An 18,912-nucleotide genomic window follows, 5' to 3' on the forward strand; every position below is an offset into this window, starting at 1 on the left:
CAGAAAGGAGGCTCCAGAGCTGGGCCTTTAGCTCTGTGTTGGTACTTAAAACCTTTCCAAGCAAACCCACTTGTCAGGGGATGGGGGGGCAGGGACCAGCAAACATCCCAGGTAACTTGCCTGCAGGACATCACCCTGTTCCTCAGGCTTGCTGTTGTTTGGGGCTCAGGGTGGGAGTAACCAGAGCTGCTTTCTTTTTGTCTTACAGGAATTTGGTTTGACATTCTCTCTGGGATTGGCAAATTCTCTGTTATCATCAATGTAAGTGTTTATATTCAGGATGTTCTGGCTGTGTAGGAGGCTCTTCTAGAAAGCATGATCTCCAATGTAGGAAGCAGCCTGTTACCTCCCAGCCTTTTCCATTTGAACTTTATTTCAGAAAGCCTCCTGGTCAATGAGACACAGCAGCCTTATAACTCATCATGCTGCTGCTGGGCAGGGTGATTTAGTTTGTAATTTCATTAAGATAAAGACAAGTATCCATCAAATCAGATCTTTCCTTGCTGTCAAGAATAACGAGGAAAGAATTCTATTTATCTATCTATCTGTCTGTCTGTCTGTCTATCTATCATATAATCTCTCTCAATCATCTATTGTCTATCATCTATCTATCATCTATCAATCTATCATCTATCTATCTATCATCTATCATCTTTCTTTCTATCAATCACCTATTGTCTATCATCTATCTATCTGTCTATCATCTGTCTATCTATCTATCTATCTATCTATCTATCGCTACACAATATTAAAGTTTAGGCTGACTCTAGTCTCTGAAATTATCAGGCAGTTGGCCCAGGATCTATCTATCTATCTATCTATCTATCTATCTATCTATTATCTATCTATCATCTATCATTTGTCTCAGCATTCTTTTCTGCTCCTTAGTTAAACAATACCCTGAATGTTGCCCAGGTTGAGATTCCTAATTACAGTTCCTCCAGGTTATCAGTACACAGTCTTGGTTATCAGCACACAGTCTTAATCATCATCATGGATGGGTGACGGGGGGTGTCTGTGTACATTAAGGTGTAGAAGGAGAGGGGTCCGACTCATTGTGACCCCCTTAGCTGCCTTGCCAGACTAGTCAACACTGTAGACAAAATCCTTTGCTTTTGTATTGTGGATGGATGGTGGCCAGGCAGGGCTGCCTGTTCTTCCTTCCTAGAAAATACCAGTCAGCTAGGTATACATTTAGAAAGCCATAGCTCCTGTTCCCTCAGGAGCAAAACATTGATTCTGGCTCTGACTTGTTTCATTGATATAAACACCTGCCAAAAAAATGATTGGAGAGGTGTGAGGAGAGGTAGAATCAGTCTACTGCATGATTAATGTTTCCATGTAGGAAACACACATTTTGAGGTTTAGAAATAAAGTGCACCTTTGAAAAGAAGTAAACTGTTACTTTGTTGTGTCTGTTAGAAAAGAGACCCTCAGTGTTAATCACTTTCTATTTATGTGGTACAGATGGCAGGGTGTTTTACACCCCTGACCTTTGTAGGACTTGCTTACTCATCAATAAAATGAGACTCAGGAATAGCGCCCACTATAGGGGACCATTCTCGAAAATAAATGGGATAATGGAAGGACCAGCAAGTGCTCTGTAAATCACAGCTATGACAATTATAACCGTGTTAATTCTTACATATAGTTATGACCACACACACATACTTTTAGAAAAAAAATACATAAACTACATTTTAAGGGGCTTTAATTGTTGGTGCAGAATTTGGTATAAACACCTGCCAAAAAGATTTAAGGTTCTCTTTGAAGAAAGTACCTCTACATTCAAACACATAATCACTCACCTGCATGTGGCTTTCTCTGTGGATGTTTATGGAGCACTTAGACAGGCCAGATACCATGTGGAGTGTGTATGGCCCACCTGCAGGCCCTATACCTTTCCCCTTCTGTCTGTCTCTTCCTAAGTAAGATGAATAAAGGAATAGTTTCTGTTGTATAAGGTGCTGTAAAGTATCCAGAGATAATGATCAGACTGGGGGACTGGATTTGTATCCCTGGCTCTCCGGTGTCCCCCAGGACAGATAAATGTTGCCATCAATCTTCCCTGACTATTCTATTAAGTACCACCCCCATCACTTACTACAGGTGATTTTACTCAAAATATCTTGCATTCTGTTTCGGCTTAGCCAACAGCAATGTCAACCGAAGTGCCTTAGAGGAGGACTGAGTCTTTCAGTACCCAATGTCTCAGATTAGATTAGCATCCTTTGCTAAACAGGTTGCTGTTCCCTCTGTCTACAGTCATCACTGGATGGATTTACTTGGAAATATCACAGATGGAAAAGCTGTGCAGTTGAGCTGTGTGAGCTCAGAGGCAGGGACCTAAGCATGCTGCAGATGTGGTAGCCAGAGCACTGCCTTTCGACATAGAGCCTAAGAGAGCCAGTCCCTGAGTCAAATGGTCTCTGTGCCTTCCCCACAGCATCCATTCTGATCCCTCATCAGTACTTGTGGTTCTGCCCTCTAGGCTTTCGTCATTGCTGTCACATCCGACTTTATCCCCCGCCTTGTGTACCAATACTCCTATAGTCACAATGGGACTCTACATGGCTTTGTGAACCATACCCTCTCCTTTTTCAATGTCAGTCAGCTGAAGGAAGGAACACAGCCAGAAAACTCACATTTCGACCAGGAGGTTCAGTTCTGCAGGTAAAGTAATGTGGGGGAAGAAGATCAGAAACTATAGATCCAAATAGTTTTTAAAAAAATCTTATTATTTTTATTTAATGTGTGTGAGTGAATTGCCTGCATGTATGTAAGTGCAGTCATGTTGTGCAGTGCCTGTGGAGGTCAGAAGAGGGTGTCAGATCCCTGGAACTGGAGTCATGGACAATTATTAGCTGCCGCGTGAGTGCTGGGAACCAAACCTAGGTCCTTTGCAAGAGCAGCCAGTGTTCTTAACTGCTGAGCCATCTCTCCAGCCCCCAAAGAGTTTCTCAGAGGACCTGGAGTGTCTCATTTTCCTTTCCCCATGTTTCCTGTTCCTCCCTGTAAGTTGTTACAAACTCACTTAAAAGAATCAGCAAATACCAGCACAGTGCCTTTTGCTAGACACTGTGGAGCAGACCAAGAGCTTTATAACTGTGACCTTGTTATCAGGGCTAGGAATGACAGTGAGTCAGTAATTCTACGGAATCATGTGCAACATGGCCCATGAGTACTGTGGATGTTCAGAGAATGGGGAGATATCTGGGGACTAGAGTGGAAAAGGTGAGATTCCTGGACGGGCTGTAAGAAGTTGGATGGCAGAAGGGGAGAAGATTCTAGCATGGAGCTAGGCAACAGAGTTTTATTAAGGAGGGTACTTGAGAAGATATTAATGGCAAATAATATAAGATTTGTAAGAACTCCTTAGTATAAGCTCAAGTATCAAATTCAAATATCATGATGTATCTATGAGACATCTTGAAATCTGGTGGCAGCTTCAATATGATGTAATAGGAAGACATGACCATTCAGGTGTCACACACAAAGGGTACATTTAGGAAACTGATTTGGATTCAGAGAGAGTGATGGATTAGGGTTTGGAGAGTTCAGGCAGAGCAGCCGAGACATGAATGGGGCATAGACCAGAGTAGCAGAAGGAATAAATAGGATGAGATCAGCTATTCACAGGATATGCTGCAAAACTGACCATGATAGACAGAGTCTGAATTATGGACAGCTCCAAAGTCTGGGCTGAATTTAGATCACTGGGAAACTGTAGCTGTGTTAAAAAGGTCAGGGAAGGTGCTAAGAGAACATGATCTTTTAAAAAAATGGTTGAGCTTTTATACATTTCCTACAACACTTTTTAAAATCAGATTTAGAGCCCCTCCCCCGATCCATACCCCTACTCCCCACCCCCTCCACCGGACCTCATGCATTTCTACTGTACATGTTAAGTTCTATCCAGGCAAGCATTTGTACCCAGATATCTGTCAGTGCAAGTTCATCCACTGGAGTCTAGTCAGCCTATCTAGAGATGGTAAGTAAGGTCTACTCTTCTTTATCCAGCAGTAATCAGTCTCCAACAGTTTGCAGGCGAGGGCCAGCCTGCTGCCCATTTCCGTTGCCTCATTCTGGGCCCTTGTCTGATTGACTTGGTACGGGTCTTGTGGTCAATGCCACCACTGCTGCAAGTTGACATGTTCAAGCTTCCAGTGGCCCAAAAGCCTCTGTTTCCCTATGTTCATGGACCAATCCTGGCTCTTACAATCTTTCCAGGCCCTCTTCCACAATGGTCCCTGAGCTGTGGATGGGTGAAGTTTAATATTGAAGTCCTATCCAGAGACACACTCTGCAGTCTCTTATTTTCTAAAACTTGGCCAGTTATTGCCTTCTGTGTGCATTGCACTCTGTTGTATAAGGAAGCTTAGCTGGTGAGAGGTGAGGGACACACTAGGAGAACGTGGTTTTATGGTGCCCATGATGAGTTTGATGTCAGTCATGTGGTATTCCTAAGAGATGGTTGAAGAATACCGTTCTAGGGATCACTGAAGTCAAGAAATGGGAAGCATTGTATGATTCTCAAGAAGACCCAATACAAAGCAGAGGAGCAGAGGGAAGTAGCTCGCTTAATCCTTCTGTCCCATGGTTGAATGACAGCCACAGCCAAGCCTTGATCAAAGACCATACCTCATGTATTACAAACAATAACTACAGGAATAAGAAGGGGTCGGGAAAAGATACTGTACATCTGGTAAAGGATTTCTCAGTCTATTCTCCAGTTGTGTCTTGTGTAAAAGCTACCAACACCCCCATCAAAGCCATCTTCTCTTTTACTGATTAGTATATATGAATTAGACAAAATAATACATTTCATTATGACATTTTCGCATATATATAAAACATACTTTGGGCATCTTATCTTTTCATTAGCCTATCCTTCCCCTCCCAATCCCGCTGGTCCCTTCCTCTTCTAAATAGTCTCCTTTCTATTTTCATATCTGTTCTAAAAAAATCTAGGTTTTGTATATGAGAAGAAACGTGATACTTGGTTTTCAAAGACTGACTTATTTCCTTTAGTATGATGATCCCCAGTTCTAAACATTATTCTACAAATGACAGTTTCATTCCTTAATATGGCTCGATACAACTCTGTGTGTGTGTGTGTGTGTGTGCATTGTACATCACATTTTCTTTATCCATTCACCTGCTGATGAGTATATAAGTTGATTCGATTTCTTAGTTACTATGAATATAGTAGCAATAAATATGGATATGCATGTATCTAGGATATGCAGACTTAATTTCTTTTATATATCTGGACTATATGAATACCTCTATTCTTTTTTTTTTTTTTGAGGAACCTCCATACTGATTTCCATAATCTTGCACAAATGTATATTATCCCCACTAGCATTTGTTGTTGTTTATTTTTTTGATGGTAGCCATTCTGATTAAGATGATATTGGAATCTTAGTATAGTCAAACAGTGTTACTGTTGTGTGGGCATGCTATCATGATTTCCCTTTGGTACTCGAAGTCAGATATTTATAAGATAGTTGCTTGGGTTCAGATCTACAGTTTGAGGTCATGAATATGAGGCAATGATTTGGTCTTCCCAACTAAATAGCTTACCAACCTGTGACTTAAATAGAAGGGTGCTCTCAACTCAGGGGCAGTAACTTGAGGGCTTAACTACAGCCAAGCAAGAAAAGATGAAAAAGGGGGGACCAGGCCCATGAACAGGCAAATCAGTATATTTATCAATTCAAATCAACATAGATGTTTCAAAGGATTTGACAGCTGGGACTTCAAAGTGTCCAATTCTTACACTGAAGTTCTCTTACAGGTAGATTTACACTTACAACAGGCACTGCCCAGCGGCATCTGTGTCTGGCTGGTTTTCCAGACTGCCTGTCCATGGTGCTGGATTTTGGTCTGCTGACAAAGGCATAGTTTTCTAGTGCAGAAGGTCTGTGCCAGTGGTAAAAGACTTTTCTAGTGGGATTTGGTTCTGGCCTAATAGTGCCCATGAGGTCAGTCAAGAGATTTGCACTAAACAAACTGCTGAGACTTAGGAAGCCTTGGAGTTCTCTAAGATTGCAGAAGTTTCTGGTGACAGATCCTGAACTCTGGTCTGTCAAAGAACATAGACCTCCACTCTCCTGGGGTGTGAGAACCAAGGCTGACATGCTCTGTCTCTTTAACTGGTCTACAAGCATATATCTGCCATAGAGCACCACTGGTCTCTGACCTTGCCCCAGACGTCTGATCTCCTAGTAGCCATTATGTTTCCAAGTTATCAGTGGCTTAAACCAAAAAGGACTTTAGTGGCTCTATATTGGAGGCTGAGAGAATCTTAAACAAGGTTTCATCCCATCAACCAGTTTAAATCCAGTGTGTCTCCCTCTCCCAGCTCTACTTTAGTCAGTGTTGACTGCATTTTAAAGCTCCACATGACTCCTATCAGCTGTTATGACAAATCAAGTTGAGCTTGTATTACTCACCCCATATCACAACTGCCTCGGACCCTAAAGTGTTGTCAGCATACATGTGACTGGCTCTACTTCCTGCATCTGCCTTCAGGTTCCTGGATTTTCCAGCCAGCTATGCATGAAACTTGAATAGTCTTTCCATTGTTTCTATGCAAGTAGATGGGGTTGTGGTTGGTCAAGTACTTGTTAAAAATCATTCTGGGGCTGGAGAGGAGGCTTGATGGGTAAAGGACATGAGTTCAGGTCTCCCAAACCCGTGTAAAGCTAAATATAGTAGTCTATGTCTGTAATTCCAGTGCTCTTATTGTGAAATGGTAGGCAGAGACAGAATTCCCTGGAGCTCAAGGACCAGCTAGACTGACATGCAGTGGCAGACAAGAGACCCTGTCTCAAACAAGTATAAAGATAAGGACTGACACTCCAGGTTGTCATGTAAGCTCCCACGCATGTGCTGTGGTGCTCATGTGAACACACACGCAAACACACACACACACACACACACACACACACAGATTTAAAAAGGAAAAAAAGAACTTGCTGCTGATGAGTGAGAGAATTAGCAGTAGAGACATGCAAAGGAGGCATACTTTAATTCTATGTTTCTGCCAAGAAAACTTATCTGTAGAAAGTAAATCATCCAAAGATGAAACTGAAAAGAACTTTGGAGCAGTCACTTTTAGTACCGGTGAAGATTATAGGATCATTATGCAAATATGCTCGAAACCCTGTTACAGGTTATATAATACGGAACACAATACAATGCCTCCTTCAAGAAGCCTGAATAAAGCAGATGAACAATTAAAATACCCTAATAACTTATAATAGGGTTACTGCAGGAGCTACGAATGCCCTGCACCTCACCCAGACTTAACATTTACAGGGTAGACATTCAAGAGAGAGGAAACTTGATCCCTGAGGCCATTAGATTCTTCATTCTCCATCTTTATTATGTTTTGGGTTTTTTTTGTAAGACAAGGTCTTGTGTATCTCAAATTGCCCGGCTTACATATGGTTTTGTTGGATCTCTCTATTCATATAGTCAATCTAGTCTGACTGGTGGGCAGGAGGGAGGTGCTGATGGTGAGTATTGGGGTGCAAAGCAGGGTTTCAAGTGGCAAAGGAGGTTCAGGAAAAACTGTATTCTAGGAGTGAGGTTAGAGTGAGAAGGAAAAAATGGAAGTCAGGTCAAGAACCTGTTAGTCACAGTAATGTGTGTGGAGTCTCTTGTGGGGCCTTGGAGTTGCACTGAAGAGGTTTAAAGGAACAGTGATTAGATCAAACTTTTCATGGGCATTATCGCTCTGAGTACATTGTGAAGGCTATTGGGTTACATTGCAAATGAGATGCCTTACTCAAGTGTAAGCAGATGTCTAGGGAATGGGGTCAGTGTGTGACCTAGGTATAGTATGTCAAACAGGGTTACATTTCCTAGCTCTATAAGAATTGTTGATAGAAATCTCTACCTAATGTGGGTCTTATACACAATTCAGAGAGAGAAAGAAAGGGGGAGGGAGAGAGAAAGAATATGGAGGAAAGACTGTGATAGAGAAACACTGTGAGATTCAGAAGGAACTCTACAGCTAACCCCAGAGTCAGGAGAAATGAAGTTTGTATGGCTTTTTGAATCCTGATGACCCTTCTTATTCTTGGGCTTCAGTGACCTCTGGAGCTAAATGTGGTCAAATAAAGCAGAATTCTTGGTCTCCAATGTGGTCTTGTCAGGGATAGAGGTGTCTTAAAAATGGGAGCAAATATTAAGACATATCTCAGACTGGCCATGTGAGATGTGGGGAGGCATTCCCAACATTTTCGAAGTTCTGGCCTCAGCTATTGAACTGCTCCAGCAGAGCTGCTCCATAAACAGTCCCAAGATGTCAAGCAACAGTCAATGATTGGTGACTATTTGACAAGGTTGAGCAGTCATCATGTCTTGGAGACTGAATAGTGGCTCCATTCCTGAGAGGGAGTGGAGAGCTCACCAGGGTAGGTGCCCACATGGGCACCATCACACCAACAGGTAGCTCCTGCCAAATTTTTCTACAAGACCTAAGTGCTTCTGTATCTTCACATCCTGCGACAGACTTTGAAGAGGTGTGGTCCCTTCCAGCCTGTGTCTGCCTTGCGTCTGTCCCACACTGACACCAAAGGTAGTCAGCTTTTCCAGGTGTTAGAGTCCTGATCCTTACCATCTCTGGGTTGACATGGTTCCTATTAGCTCCTAATTGCCTATACTGTTTCCTCTGATAAAGGCCAGTTTCAAGGCCTGTTTTAAGCAGCTCAGATGGTCTGAAAATATTAAACGTAATTGTTTTCAGCATTCATATGATATTCAAATCCAATGAGTCCATTTAAAAAAAATTTCCTTCCATTCCACTGTTTGGAGTTGAGAAAGACACTCACTAACTGATTCATTATAGAGCTAACACCTCATTTAGAGAAGAAAAACACAACCTTCTTGGTGGCAGTTGGCCAGCCCTCCAGTGTGTTGCGTTGACTCCCTCTTCACCCTCAGCAATTTTGTGCTTTCATGGGTCGGGGCAGATGTCACTGTCATGGGCTACCCTGTAGGTGAGGATGGGAAGGAAATGGTGACATCAGAGTCAGGAGTCTCTCTTCCCTCTCTACGCATTTGTTATGGTTTAGATATGAAATGTGCTCCACCAGACTCCTGTGTTTGAACTCTTGGTACCTACCTGGTAGTGCTGTTTGGTGAAGCTGTGGAACACTTGGAAGGTGAGGTCTTTCTGGAGGAAGGACTCACCTGCTCTATTTCCTGTCCTGTCTATTCTTCCTGATCTGAATGGGTGTGAACAAGCTCCTACAGCCAGGCCTTTCCACCATGATGAACTGTCTCTCTTCAGACTGTTAGCCAAAGTGGGTCCTTCCTTTCTTAAGTGGCTTTCACCAGGTTTTCTGACACACTGATGAGAAAACTAAGTAATAGAGTCTGAGTTTCCATATCTACAAAAATGAGGGATTAGAAAAATATAGTGGCTCATATAATATATGAATGTATTTCTATAAAAATTTGAAATATTGCAGGTAATTGCTCCAACTCTGTCCTTCCTCTGCCCTAACGCTTGCCCAATTCCAGGTATTTTCCAATAGTAAGCAGGTAACATGTATGTATGTTTCCCAGTTTTTCTTGGTACTTACATAATCTGGAGTTGTAGAACATTTAAGTTAATATTCCATGGCTTATTTTTATTTATTTATTTTGGTATTTTTGAGACAAGGTCTCCTTGTAGCCCCAGCTGGCCTAGAACTCAATATGTAGACCAGGCTGGCTTTGATCTCACAGAGATCCACCTACCTCTGCCTCCTAAGTGCTGGGATTAAAGGCCTGTGCCACAATGTCTGGAATATCCATAGTTTATTTTATAGTAATGAAATACAGTTTGAGTTAATGGGAACTTATTTATTGGCATGATGTCTAAATTTAACTCTAGCTATGTGATTATTTTCCCACAGAATATTTTTTAGCAGTTTCACTTGTTATATGTGAGTCTGTCCCAGTTTAACACTATAATTTTACTCTTTTAAAAATATTTTATTTAAGCCAGGTGTGGTGGCACAGGCCTTTAATCCCAGCACTATGGAGGCAGAAGCAGGCAGATCTCTGTGAGTTCAAGGCCAGCCTGGTCTACATAGTGAGATCCAGGGCAGCTGGGGCTACAGGGAGACCCTGTCTCAAAAAGACAAAAACAAATATATCTTTTATTTATTATTTTATTTTATGTGTATTGCCTGCATGTTTGTAAGTGCACCTGTGTCATACAATTCCCACGGAGGTCAGAAGAGGGTATTGGTTTCCTTGGAACTGGAGTTACAGATAGTTGTTAGCTGCCATGTGGGTACTGAAACTGAACCTGGGTCTTCTGCAAGAGCAACCAGTGCACTTAACCATTGAGCTACCTCTCCAGCCCCTTATAGTTTTATTCTTGAAATTGCATATAAAATTCATCTGAGCCCACTGAACATTGCCAATAACTATGTCTTTTAAAATTATGAGCCTCTGGGGCTATGGGTGTTGCTCAGTGGTAGAGTGCTTGCCTGGCAAGCACAAGGCCTTGGGTTCCAATCCTAGCACCGTAAAAAACAATTATGGACTTCTTTATTATGAAAACAATTTTGTGCACATATATCTGTATATGAAAGCAAAATAAAAGCCTCTCTTTTCAGCTCCACCCCAGATTTCATCTTCCAGGAGTCGTCACTGTGTCTATTTTCATGGAAGCCTCCGGAAATCACGTCCACTTATATTGTCTTATCAAATTCTCGCTGTTTCTTCCAGTAACACTGAGTACACATGTACACATATTTACTCACAGTTGGGCTGAGAGAGGCCAAACATGTCCCTTCTGAGTACCTGACCCTGTGGTATACATTGTGTGGTTCCTTTTATGGGTTAGAATGCTGAGGTTCAGAGATATATCTTACTCAGAGTCTTTCATTTGTAAAGGCATAGGCACTCCAATTCCATGTCTGCTTTTTAGATGGCTGAGGTGTCTTATTACTGAAAGTCTGTCTCTCTTAGAAACTACTCTCAAAATTAAGGAGAACTGGGTGGGGTAGGTGAATGTGTACAAAATTACATGCCTGAGGTTAAATTCTTGCTTCTTTCTGGAGGTCATGGCCAGCAGATTTTTGAAATTAAGCTGATGTAGAGTTTTGCCAGGTGTTATGGCTATTCATGGGGATGCTGGGAGACTCTAGGTACCCAGGAAAGGGGAGATGGTCCTGTGTCGGAGGGCCTGTGAGCTAATGGGATTGGACCACAAAGAAGTTGTATGTCCCAGGTCTCAAGGTCTCCTCCCATTAGCCCCAGGCTTGCCTATTGTGTACTATTTACCTGAACATAATTCTAGAGATGCCCTCTGTGTCTGTCAGTATCTGGCCTCTATGAGGATCATTAGCATCATGGGAAGCTTGAAGTGTCTGGAACGTGAGTGCTCAGAAACCCTCCCAGGAAGTCAGAAGGGCTGTCTGTGTATTCTAAGTTCCAAGTCCCTTTCAGTTAAAAAAAAAAAAAAAAGAAAGAATAGTTACTATAAGTTAGCATCCCTAATTATCTAATCTAAAATATGAAATTCTTCAAACTCTGAAACGATTTGTGCTGATCTTATATCACAAGTGGAAAATTTAGCACTATGAAGCTGTTCTATCATTAAACATAGTATATATAAAGTTGTCTGCAGTCTGTGTATGTAAGGAGTCTGAAATGTCAATGAATTTCATGTTTTTACTTCAGTCCCACCCCCAAGATGTCTTAGATGCAAGCAAATATTCCAAAATATGAAAAAACACTGAAATCTGTCATCTTTCTTGTGCATTTCACATAAAGGACACTCAATCTTCATTGGTTGGTTTCCTCTGATGTACCAGAAAATGTGCTAAATGCTTTGCATTGACACCTCATCTCCATAACAAATCACAGACACAGTTCAGGCTGACGTTACAGATGAGAACATGTAGTATCAGAACACTTGCAAGAAGACTGTGTTAGTCATCTTCCATCACTACAGCACATACCTGAGAGAAGCAATTTATAAAGAGAAAAGGTTTCTTCTGGCTTAATGTTTCTGAAATTTCATTCTATGATAGAGGGGCTCTTGCTTTGGGCTGGCAGCAAGGAAATAGATCATGGCAGGAGCATGTGGCAAAGGAAGCAAAAGAGAAGGGGAGGAGGGGGCTTAAAAACTCTTTCAAGGGCATACTCCTAAGGACCAAAGGGCTTCCAAGTAGGTCCTGCCACTTACCTGCTCCCAACAGAGCAACCCAGTGGACCAAGCCTTTAACACATGGGCCTTTAGGGGAACTATGAAGATCTAAATTGTTGTAAGGACACTGAACCAAAGTGCTAGAAGTTGCATTCAAACCCTCACCTGCTTTTGTGTCTCAAAAGCATGAGCTCCCCTCTGTGCTGGACACTCTACTTAAAAACAAAACAGACACCACAGATCATTATCACAGCAGTGCAAACAATTCAGTCCATTAGCCACCTGTCTTTTGTGAATATGTCTATTCTTCAAGCTAATTATCTGTTTGTGTGATGTATGTCCTCGAGTTACTTAGTGAAAACATTTGATAAGCCTGATTTCTTAGGATAAAATTTCAAAAAATATTATGAAACCCAAATTTACGTTGGCATGTAAACAACCAATTATGTACCTAGTGGTACAAGCTTCCTGGAATCTATGCTTTTCAAATGATGAGTCATGGTTGATCAGTGGGTTATGAACTAGCTCCAGTGGGTCACGGACAGCATTTTAAAGAATGGAATAGGATAAAATATCTGGGAGGGAAGAACAGAACAGATCAGAACAGAACAGAGCATAGTAATGTCAACAATGCACTGCACACAACGAGGATAAGTATGTTTTATATACTTTCCATTTCAGTGACATACATGCATACATTTTAGTTTGTTTCTCTGTTGCTGTAATAAAGCACTCTGACCAAAACCAACTTGTGGGGGAAAGGGTTTATTTGACTTACATGTTCCAGTTGCAGTTAATCATCAATGAAAGCCAGGACAGGAACTTAGAGTAGGAACCTGGAGGCAGGAGCTGAAGCAGAGACCATAGAAGAACTCTGCTTATTGGTGTGCTCCTCTGGCCTGTGCTCAGCCTGCTTTCTTATACAACCTAGGATCACATGCCTAAGGGTGGCACCGCCCATAATGGGCTGGACCTGACCACATCTACCAACAATTTAGAAAATGCATCACAGACATGCCCACAGGCCATTCCAATGGAGGAAAAGCCTCAGCTGAAGTTCCCTCCTCCCAGGTGTGTGAGGTTGACAACTGAAGTTATCTAGCACAGCATATGTGCATATGCTTTAGCCATAGGTCAGAGTTTTTTAAAAAGATAGATTTGGAAAGAGGGATGTGAACAGGTACAAACTTCAAATTGCTTACTGCTGTTTTCTGTGATGTTCCTTTCCCTTTAGTACCTAACAGAACCACCCTTAGCTTATCTTCATTGAGGTATTTTCAAGTCAAGCTTTCTGGACCGATCTCTGTGCAAATGTTCCCCCCATCCCCCACCCCCCAGCTCCCCCAGATCCTTCATCCGATGAATGTGCCTGCTGGATTCAAAACATGTTTTGGACATTCGGGGAGGGTAAAGCAACAGTTCCAAAAGCTGTGGTAAGTTAGTAGCAGACTTGGAACCAGAATTCGATTATTTATGGATTCTTTTCAGGCTGCAAAGAGGAGGGAGCAGTGGCTCTCATACCAAGCTCAGTGAGCAGCTGTTCCTTTGTAGATGGATAGCAAAGAAGAGAAATAGATTTTTACTACAGCGGGAGGGACCAAGCTGAAACTGGGGAGGGATGTCCTGGAATAGGCCCAGCTCTGGGTACTGCAGCAGAATAGATGAGTCTGGGATTTTTTTCCCTCAACCTAAGATGTCTAAGATGTCCTACTTATTTGACCATTTTCTCTCTCTCTCTCTCTCTCTCTCTCTCTCTCTCTCTCTCTCTTCCTTCCTTCTTCTCTCCATCCCTCCCTTGCTCCTTCCTTCCCGCTCCCTCTCTCCATTAGCAAGTGTAATCTCCAGATTCCTATGTTCCTGTTCTCAGCCATGGGTGGATCTGGTGAATCCTGTGGTGCCCTGCTGGGCTGCAGTTAGCTTTGCTTCTCACCCGGATGTCAAATCAAGCTAGCAGCAGCTGTGATCAGCTGCTGGAAGCCAGTGGGGCTGAGCACAGTGAGGTGGAAGCTCCTGGCTCCTGGCCAAATCCTAGTGGAAAGATTACTGTCTGCTATGCCGTTTGTCTCTTTCTGTTGCTGGTTCTATTGCTCTGCCCTTTTCTGTCTGTGTGCATGCATTTCTCTTCTCCCTAAGATGATCTTGTTTCATGTCTCCTTGGAAACCAGAATTCATCATGCTTATACATGAACATTTTACAACAGATGGTTCATTCAGGGTAGGGTAATGGACCAGAGAGTCTATGTGTGTGAACTCCACCCCAACTTTGGCTCTTGGTGAGGTGCTCTGGGATGACAGGGAAAAGCCTGGATCCAGCCATACTCTCATCTTTATGTTGCCTCTGTCTCCTACTGTCCATGAATCCTTGATCAAATACTTGAACTCTGAGTCCAGATTCCTAACATGCTTTATGGGGATATTAATGCCTATGTAAGGATATTGGGAAGATTAAATGACGAAACAAGCAGAAAAGCCTTTTCTTTTGCCCAGGCATGGATAAATGCTGCATGCCCTGTGTATGAAAGTTTCTTCCCCAATCCCTCATTGGACAGAGTCTCTACTCTGTCTTTCTTAGCAACTACACACACTGCTAGGGGGCCAATTCTTCCTCCAGCCCAGAGCTTGTCTTGCTTTTATTGAGCATTGAAGACTTGCTAAGTTCCATGGAGACAATGGGTTTCAGAAGGGCCACCATGCTGGTACCAGCCCTTGCAATTTTTCCAGGCTTAGAAAAGGACCTATTTGTAACACAGTCACTGTAGAATGAGAATGAAAAGACAGAGTGATGGAGAACAACACCCCAGGCTTCTCCATGGGTCTGAGGAAGAGTCAGGGGCTTATGTTAGGCATTGATGCTCTGTTTTATAAACGATGTGGACACATGATGAAAATAGTTCATGTAAAGACTATAGGTCACCAGTGGTTCTATCTTATCCTCCACCCAAATTCACCAAGCCTTCAACTTGATCTGGTTCAGACTTACTTTGGGTTCAACAGTACAGCTGGAAAGTCAAGCTGACTTCAAAGCCACTAGCTGAGGAGAAACCCAGGGTGACCTGTTGGTGCCTGCATTGTTATAGAGCCCAGAGCCTATTATGGGAACCCTGTGAGGCACCTGTTGTGATCTGGGAGCACATCATGGGGATCCATATGGCCCTACAGGCCTTGGGTACTCTTGTTATCCCTGGGCTCTTCTTGGAATTGCAACCTGACATCAGAGGAAGCTTTGGGAGGTGTTGGGAAGAGATTAGGAAAAAGACATCTCCAGGCTGACTTCTGTAGACTTTCTTTTAGTCCACTGATGATTGTTGATTAGGCTGTGGATTTCCCCTCTGTCTCCTAAGAGCCCCAAACCTCACTGTCTTACCCAGAATACTCCTTTTCCCTCAGTCTCTTCCTAATCTGTTATTTATTTATCACTAATTTTATCTATTTATTTAGTGAGTGTGTATGTTCATATGTGTGTGCATGTGTATGTGTGTGCAGGTAGGTGCATGTGTGTGTATGGGGTGCACATGTGCATGTGTGTATAGATGCCAGAGGTCAACCTGAGGGTTGTTTCTCCGGAGATGTCTACCTTGGTTTTATAAGGCAGGGTTTCTAAATGGGACCTGGGTCTCACCAGTTAGGCTAAAATGGTTGGCCAACAAGCCCCAGGGACCTGCCTGACTCTACTTCTCCAGCACTAGGATTTCAAGCACATACCACCACACTCAACTTTATAGGATCAAACTTAGATGCTCATGCTTGTGCAGCAAACACTTTGCCCCTGAGCTATTTTGCCAACCCTCAGTCTCCACCCAATCTTAATACCACATCTCTGTTTGGGCAGGTTCAAGGATTACCGAGAGCCACCATGGGCTCCGAACCCATATGAGTTTTCCAAGCAGTACTGGTCTGTTCTGTCTGCCCGACTGGCCTTTGTTATCATCTTCCAGGTGAGTCATTCAAATAAGGGGTAGCCAGTTAGGATGCCGGCTACGGAGGTGAAGAAAGCCCTGGTGTCTTGCCTGCCCCTCACATCCAGATGTTCATGGTACAGTCATCTCTTGGTATCCACAAGGAATGGCTTTAAGACCTCCTTGTGATGCCAAAATCTATGGGTACTGAAATCCTTTGGATGAAATGACATTGTATATATTGTATGCGTTACAATATCACATATATATATATATATATATAACTTGCATCTATAACATATATAAGTACATTGTATATATAAATTATTTCACATACAATGTGTACACCTTGTCTCATATACTTTAAATCATCTCTAGATGACAGAATAGCTAATATATGTAAATTCTATGTAAGCAGGTGTGCTGCTGTGCTACCTAAGAAATAATACAACCAGAAGCCTGTACACATCATTGTTGATACAATTTCATTTTCTGATATTTTTGATCCATGATTGGCTGACTCTGCAGTGGCTACAGAGGCCACCTCTGCTCTGTGACATTGAGGCCTTCGCATGTGGCAGGCAGTAGTAAATGTTCCCTCCCTGGGTGAAGGAAAAAGACTCCCAAGAGAGAGCCTCTTTGAATGAGTGGGTTTGGCGGAAAGATAATAAAACCCAGAGTAAAGTTATTGGACAGATGTAGAGTAAGTTGCAGAGTGAAGATACTTTCCCATTTAAATCTAAGATGAAGAAGGGAAAATAGGAAACCATTGAAACCAGAGTCTCAGCCCTGGTGCAGACAAACAGCCCATCCCCTCTGCCAGCTTGAGAAAGGGCTCAAGTTCTAAACCTTTCTTCCTGAGCTCTTGGGTCCCTCCTTTGTTAGCATTGTTTGCCATAGAGACATCTGGTGGGAAGGGCACCCCCACAGGGCCATTTAGCCACCCCCGGAATGAATAGCAAACTCGGAGCTCAGTGATTCCTATCTTTGACAATAGTCACAGCTCCAATTGCGTAGCTGAGATTCTCTGAGCTCCAGGGCCCCCAATTCCCACTCAGGGTCCTGCCAGTCTTTGAGCAGGGCCACAGCACAAACCCAGATCTCTTTCTCTTCAGCTCCCTCAGGCTTTTGTATTCCCTGAAGGCAGGTCCCTGGGGGGCTCTAAGGTATCCAGCTTCCCCAGACCCCAGTCCAGCATGTAGAGAAGCCCATCAGCTAGTCTTTCACATAAAGAAGACGCCATTCTTCCTCAGCAGAGATGGGGTGATATGTTTGAAAGACCATCCAGACATACCCCTGCTGCCCCGCCTGCCTGCATATCCTCCCTTTCCCATATGTCACACATTTCACTGGTCATATCCACAGAGGTGGGTAGAGGAAGAGCCTAAATGTCTGGGAGCCTGTGAAAGCAGTTGTCCCCAAATTCCTCTCTTGAGCTCCCAGGAGCATGTGTAGGTCAAGGGCGGTTACTGCCTTGATTTCTTAGAGAGGAGAAGACACACAAATGTGTAGTTTGTGGGCAGAGAAGACTATCACAAGTTGAGGAATATGTTGGGTAAATGTGTGGGCAGAGTGGATTTGAGAAATAAGCAAGAATCAAATCATGCTGACCTTTATTGGGCCATGCCAGGCACTGTAGTCATGAACTCATTCACTCAAAGGAAAAATGCTCCCAGGAAAGATTGTCCTTGCCTTTGTATCCCTGGGATGTGGTTCAGCAAGCAGAGAAAGGAGCCCTCTGCAAGTATACACAAAAGCCTGAGATGGATCAGAGAGGCCTGGATGCAGGGAGCCCCCAAATGGGGCAGAATGAGGAGCCCATGAGTGGTAGGAGGGTTGGGTTAAGGCTGGAAGTCAATGAAAACACCTGCTATAGAGGACAGAGAGACAGCTGGAGGGAAGAAAAGGGCAGTTGTCACTGTCATAGCCTTAGAGAGGCCACTGGACTCAGTGATCACTTTCCAGGAGGCTCCAGTCTAGAACAAGGAAAGCATGAAGGGTCAGGGACATGTGAGGACAGTCTATGGATGGTGGGACTGTATACTACAAACTCTCTTGAAACGAAAAGGCAAGACTGCCACTTACCATGTCTTGCTATGTGCTAGGCACTGTGGCTGATGTTTGACATGTATTGACTCAATACTCACAGTTTCTTCAGAGGTGGGTAGGAGTTATAGTCATTTTACAGCATTATCATTGAGGACACTGAGGGACATTTGAACTTATTGGTGGAAATCACTCAGCCAATCAGTCACTTGGCATTCTGCTTAGGCTCCCCCTTCCTCACCAAGTCCCACATCTCAGGGTGGTCACTCTGAAGGGGCAAGGGTGGACAGTGTGGGCGCCTGTGACCATGTGCATCACACTAGCACGCTAGGGCTTTCTAGCTTTCTTCTCACCTTTCTCCCTTGCTTTGGCAGAATCTCGTGATGTTCCTCAGTGTCCTTGTGGACTGGATGATCCCAGATATCCCCACAGACATCAGTGACCAGATCAAGAAAGAGAAAAGCTTATTGGTGGACTTCTTCCTGAAGGAGGAGCATGAGAAGGTCAAGCTCGCTGACGAGCCCACCCAGAGGAGCCAGGGCGGTGGGGATCGGAGCAGGAGGAGCCGTGCAGCCAGCTCAGCACCCTCGGGCAGGAGCCAGCCAGGCAGCATAGCATCCTCCGGGTCCCAGCACACCAACGTGTGAGCCTACAGCCCACTACAGAGGAGGACCTGGTAGCAGTGACACGTATGCGCACACATGTTCCTACAGCACAACTGTTCCTCTCCATCTGCCGGGAACTGGCTTGCAGGTGTCTTGAAAAGAGAGAAAGGAGAATGAAGAGTGGGGGGGGGGGGGCGGG

General features: G+C 43.4%; 1 protein-coding gene across 7 annotated transcripts in view; it reads left to right on the top strand.

The window, feature by feature from the left end:
• Ano2 (anoctamin 2) overlaps positions 1–18,893 on the top strand; it is a 382,995-nt gene extending 364,102 nt beyond the window's left edge. For all 7 annotated transcript variants that reach the window (XM_008825440.2, XM_008825443.2, XM_008825439.2 and 4 more), the window contains 4 exons: positions 209–261; positions 2,492–2,673; positions 15,996–16,101; positions 18,483–18,893. In XM_008825440.2, coding sequence (XP_008823662.1) covers positions 209–261; positions 2,492–2,673; positions 15,996–16,101; positions 18,483–18,755 — 614 coding nt within the window. In that variant the 3' untranslated portion in view covers positions 18,756–18,893. The remainder of the gene's footprint in view (positions 1–208; positions 262–2,491; positions 2,674–15,995; positions 16,102–18,482) is intronic.
• Positions 18,894–18,912: the final 19 nt, after the last annotated feature.

This window comes from Nannospalax galili, unplaced genomic scaffold (genome assembly GCF_000622305.1).
Source record: "Nannospalax galili isolate Female #2095 unplaced genomic scaffold, S.galili_v1.0 scaffold589, whole genome shotgun sequence".
Taxonomy (NCBI): domain Eukaryota; kingdom Metazoa; phylum Chordata; class Mammalia; order Rodentia; family Spalacidae; genus Nannospalax; species Nannospalax galili.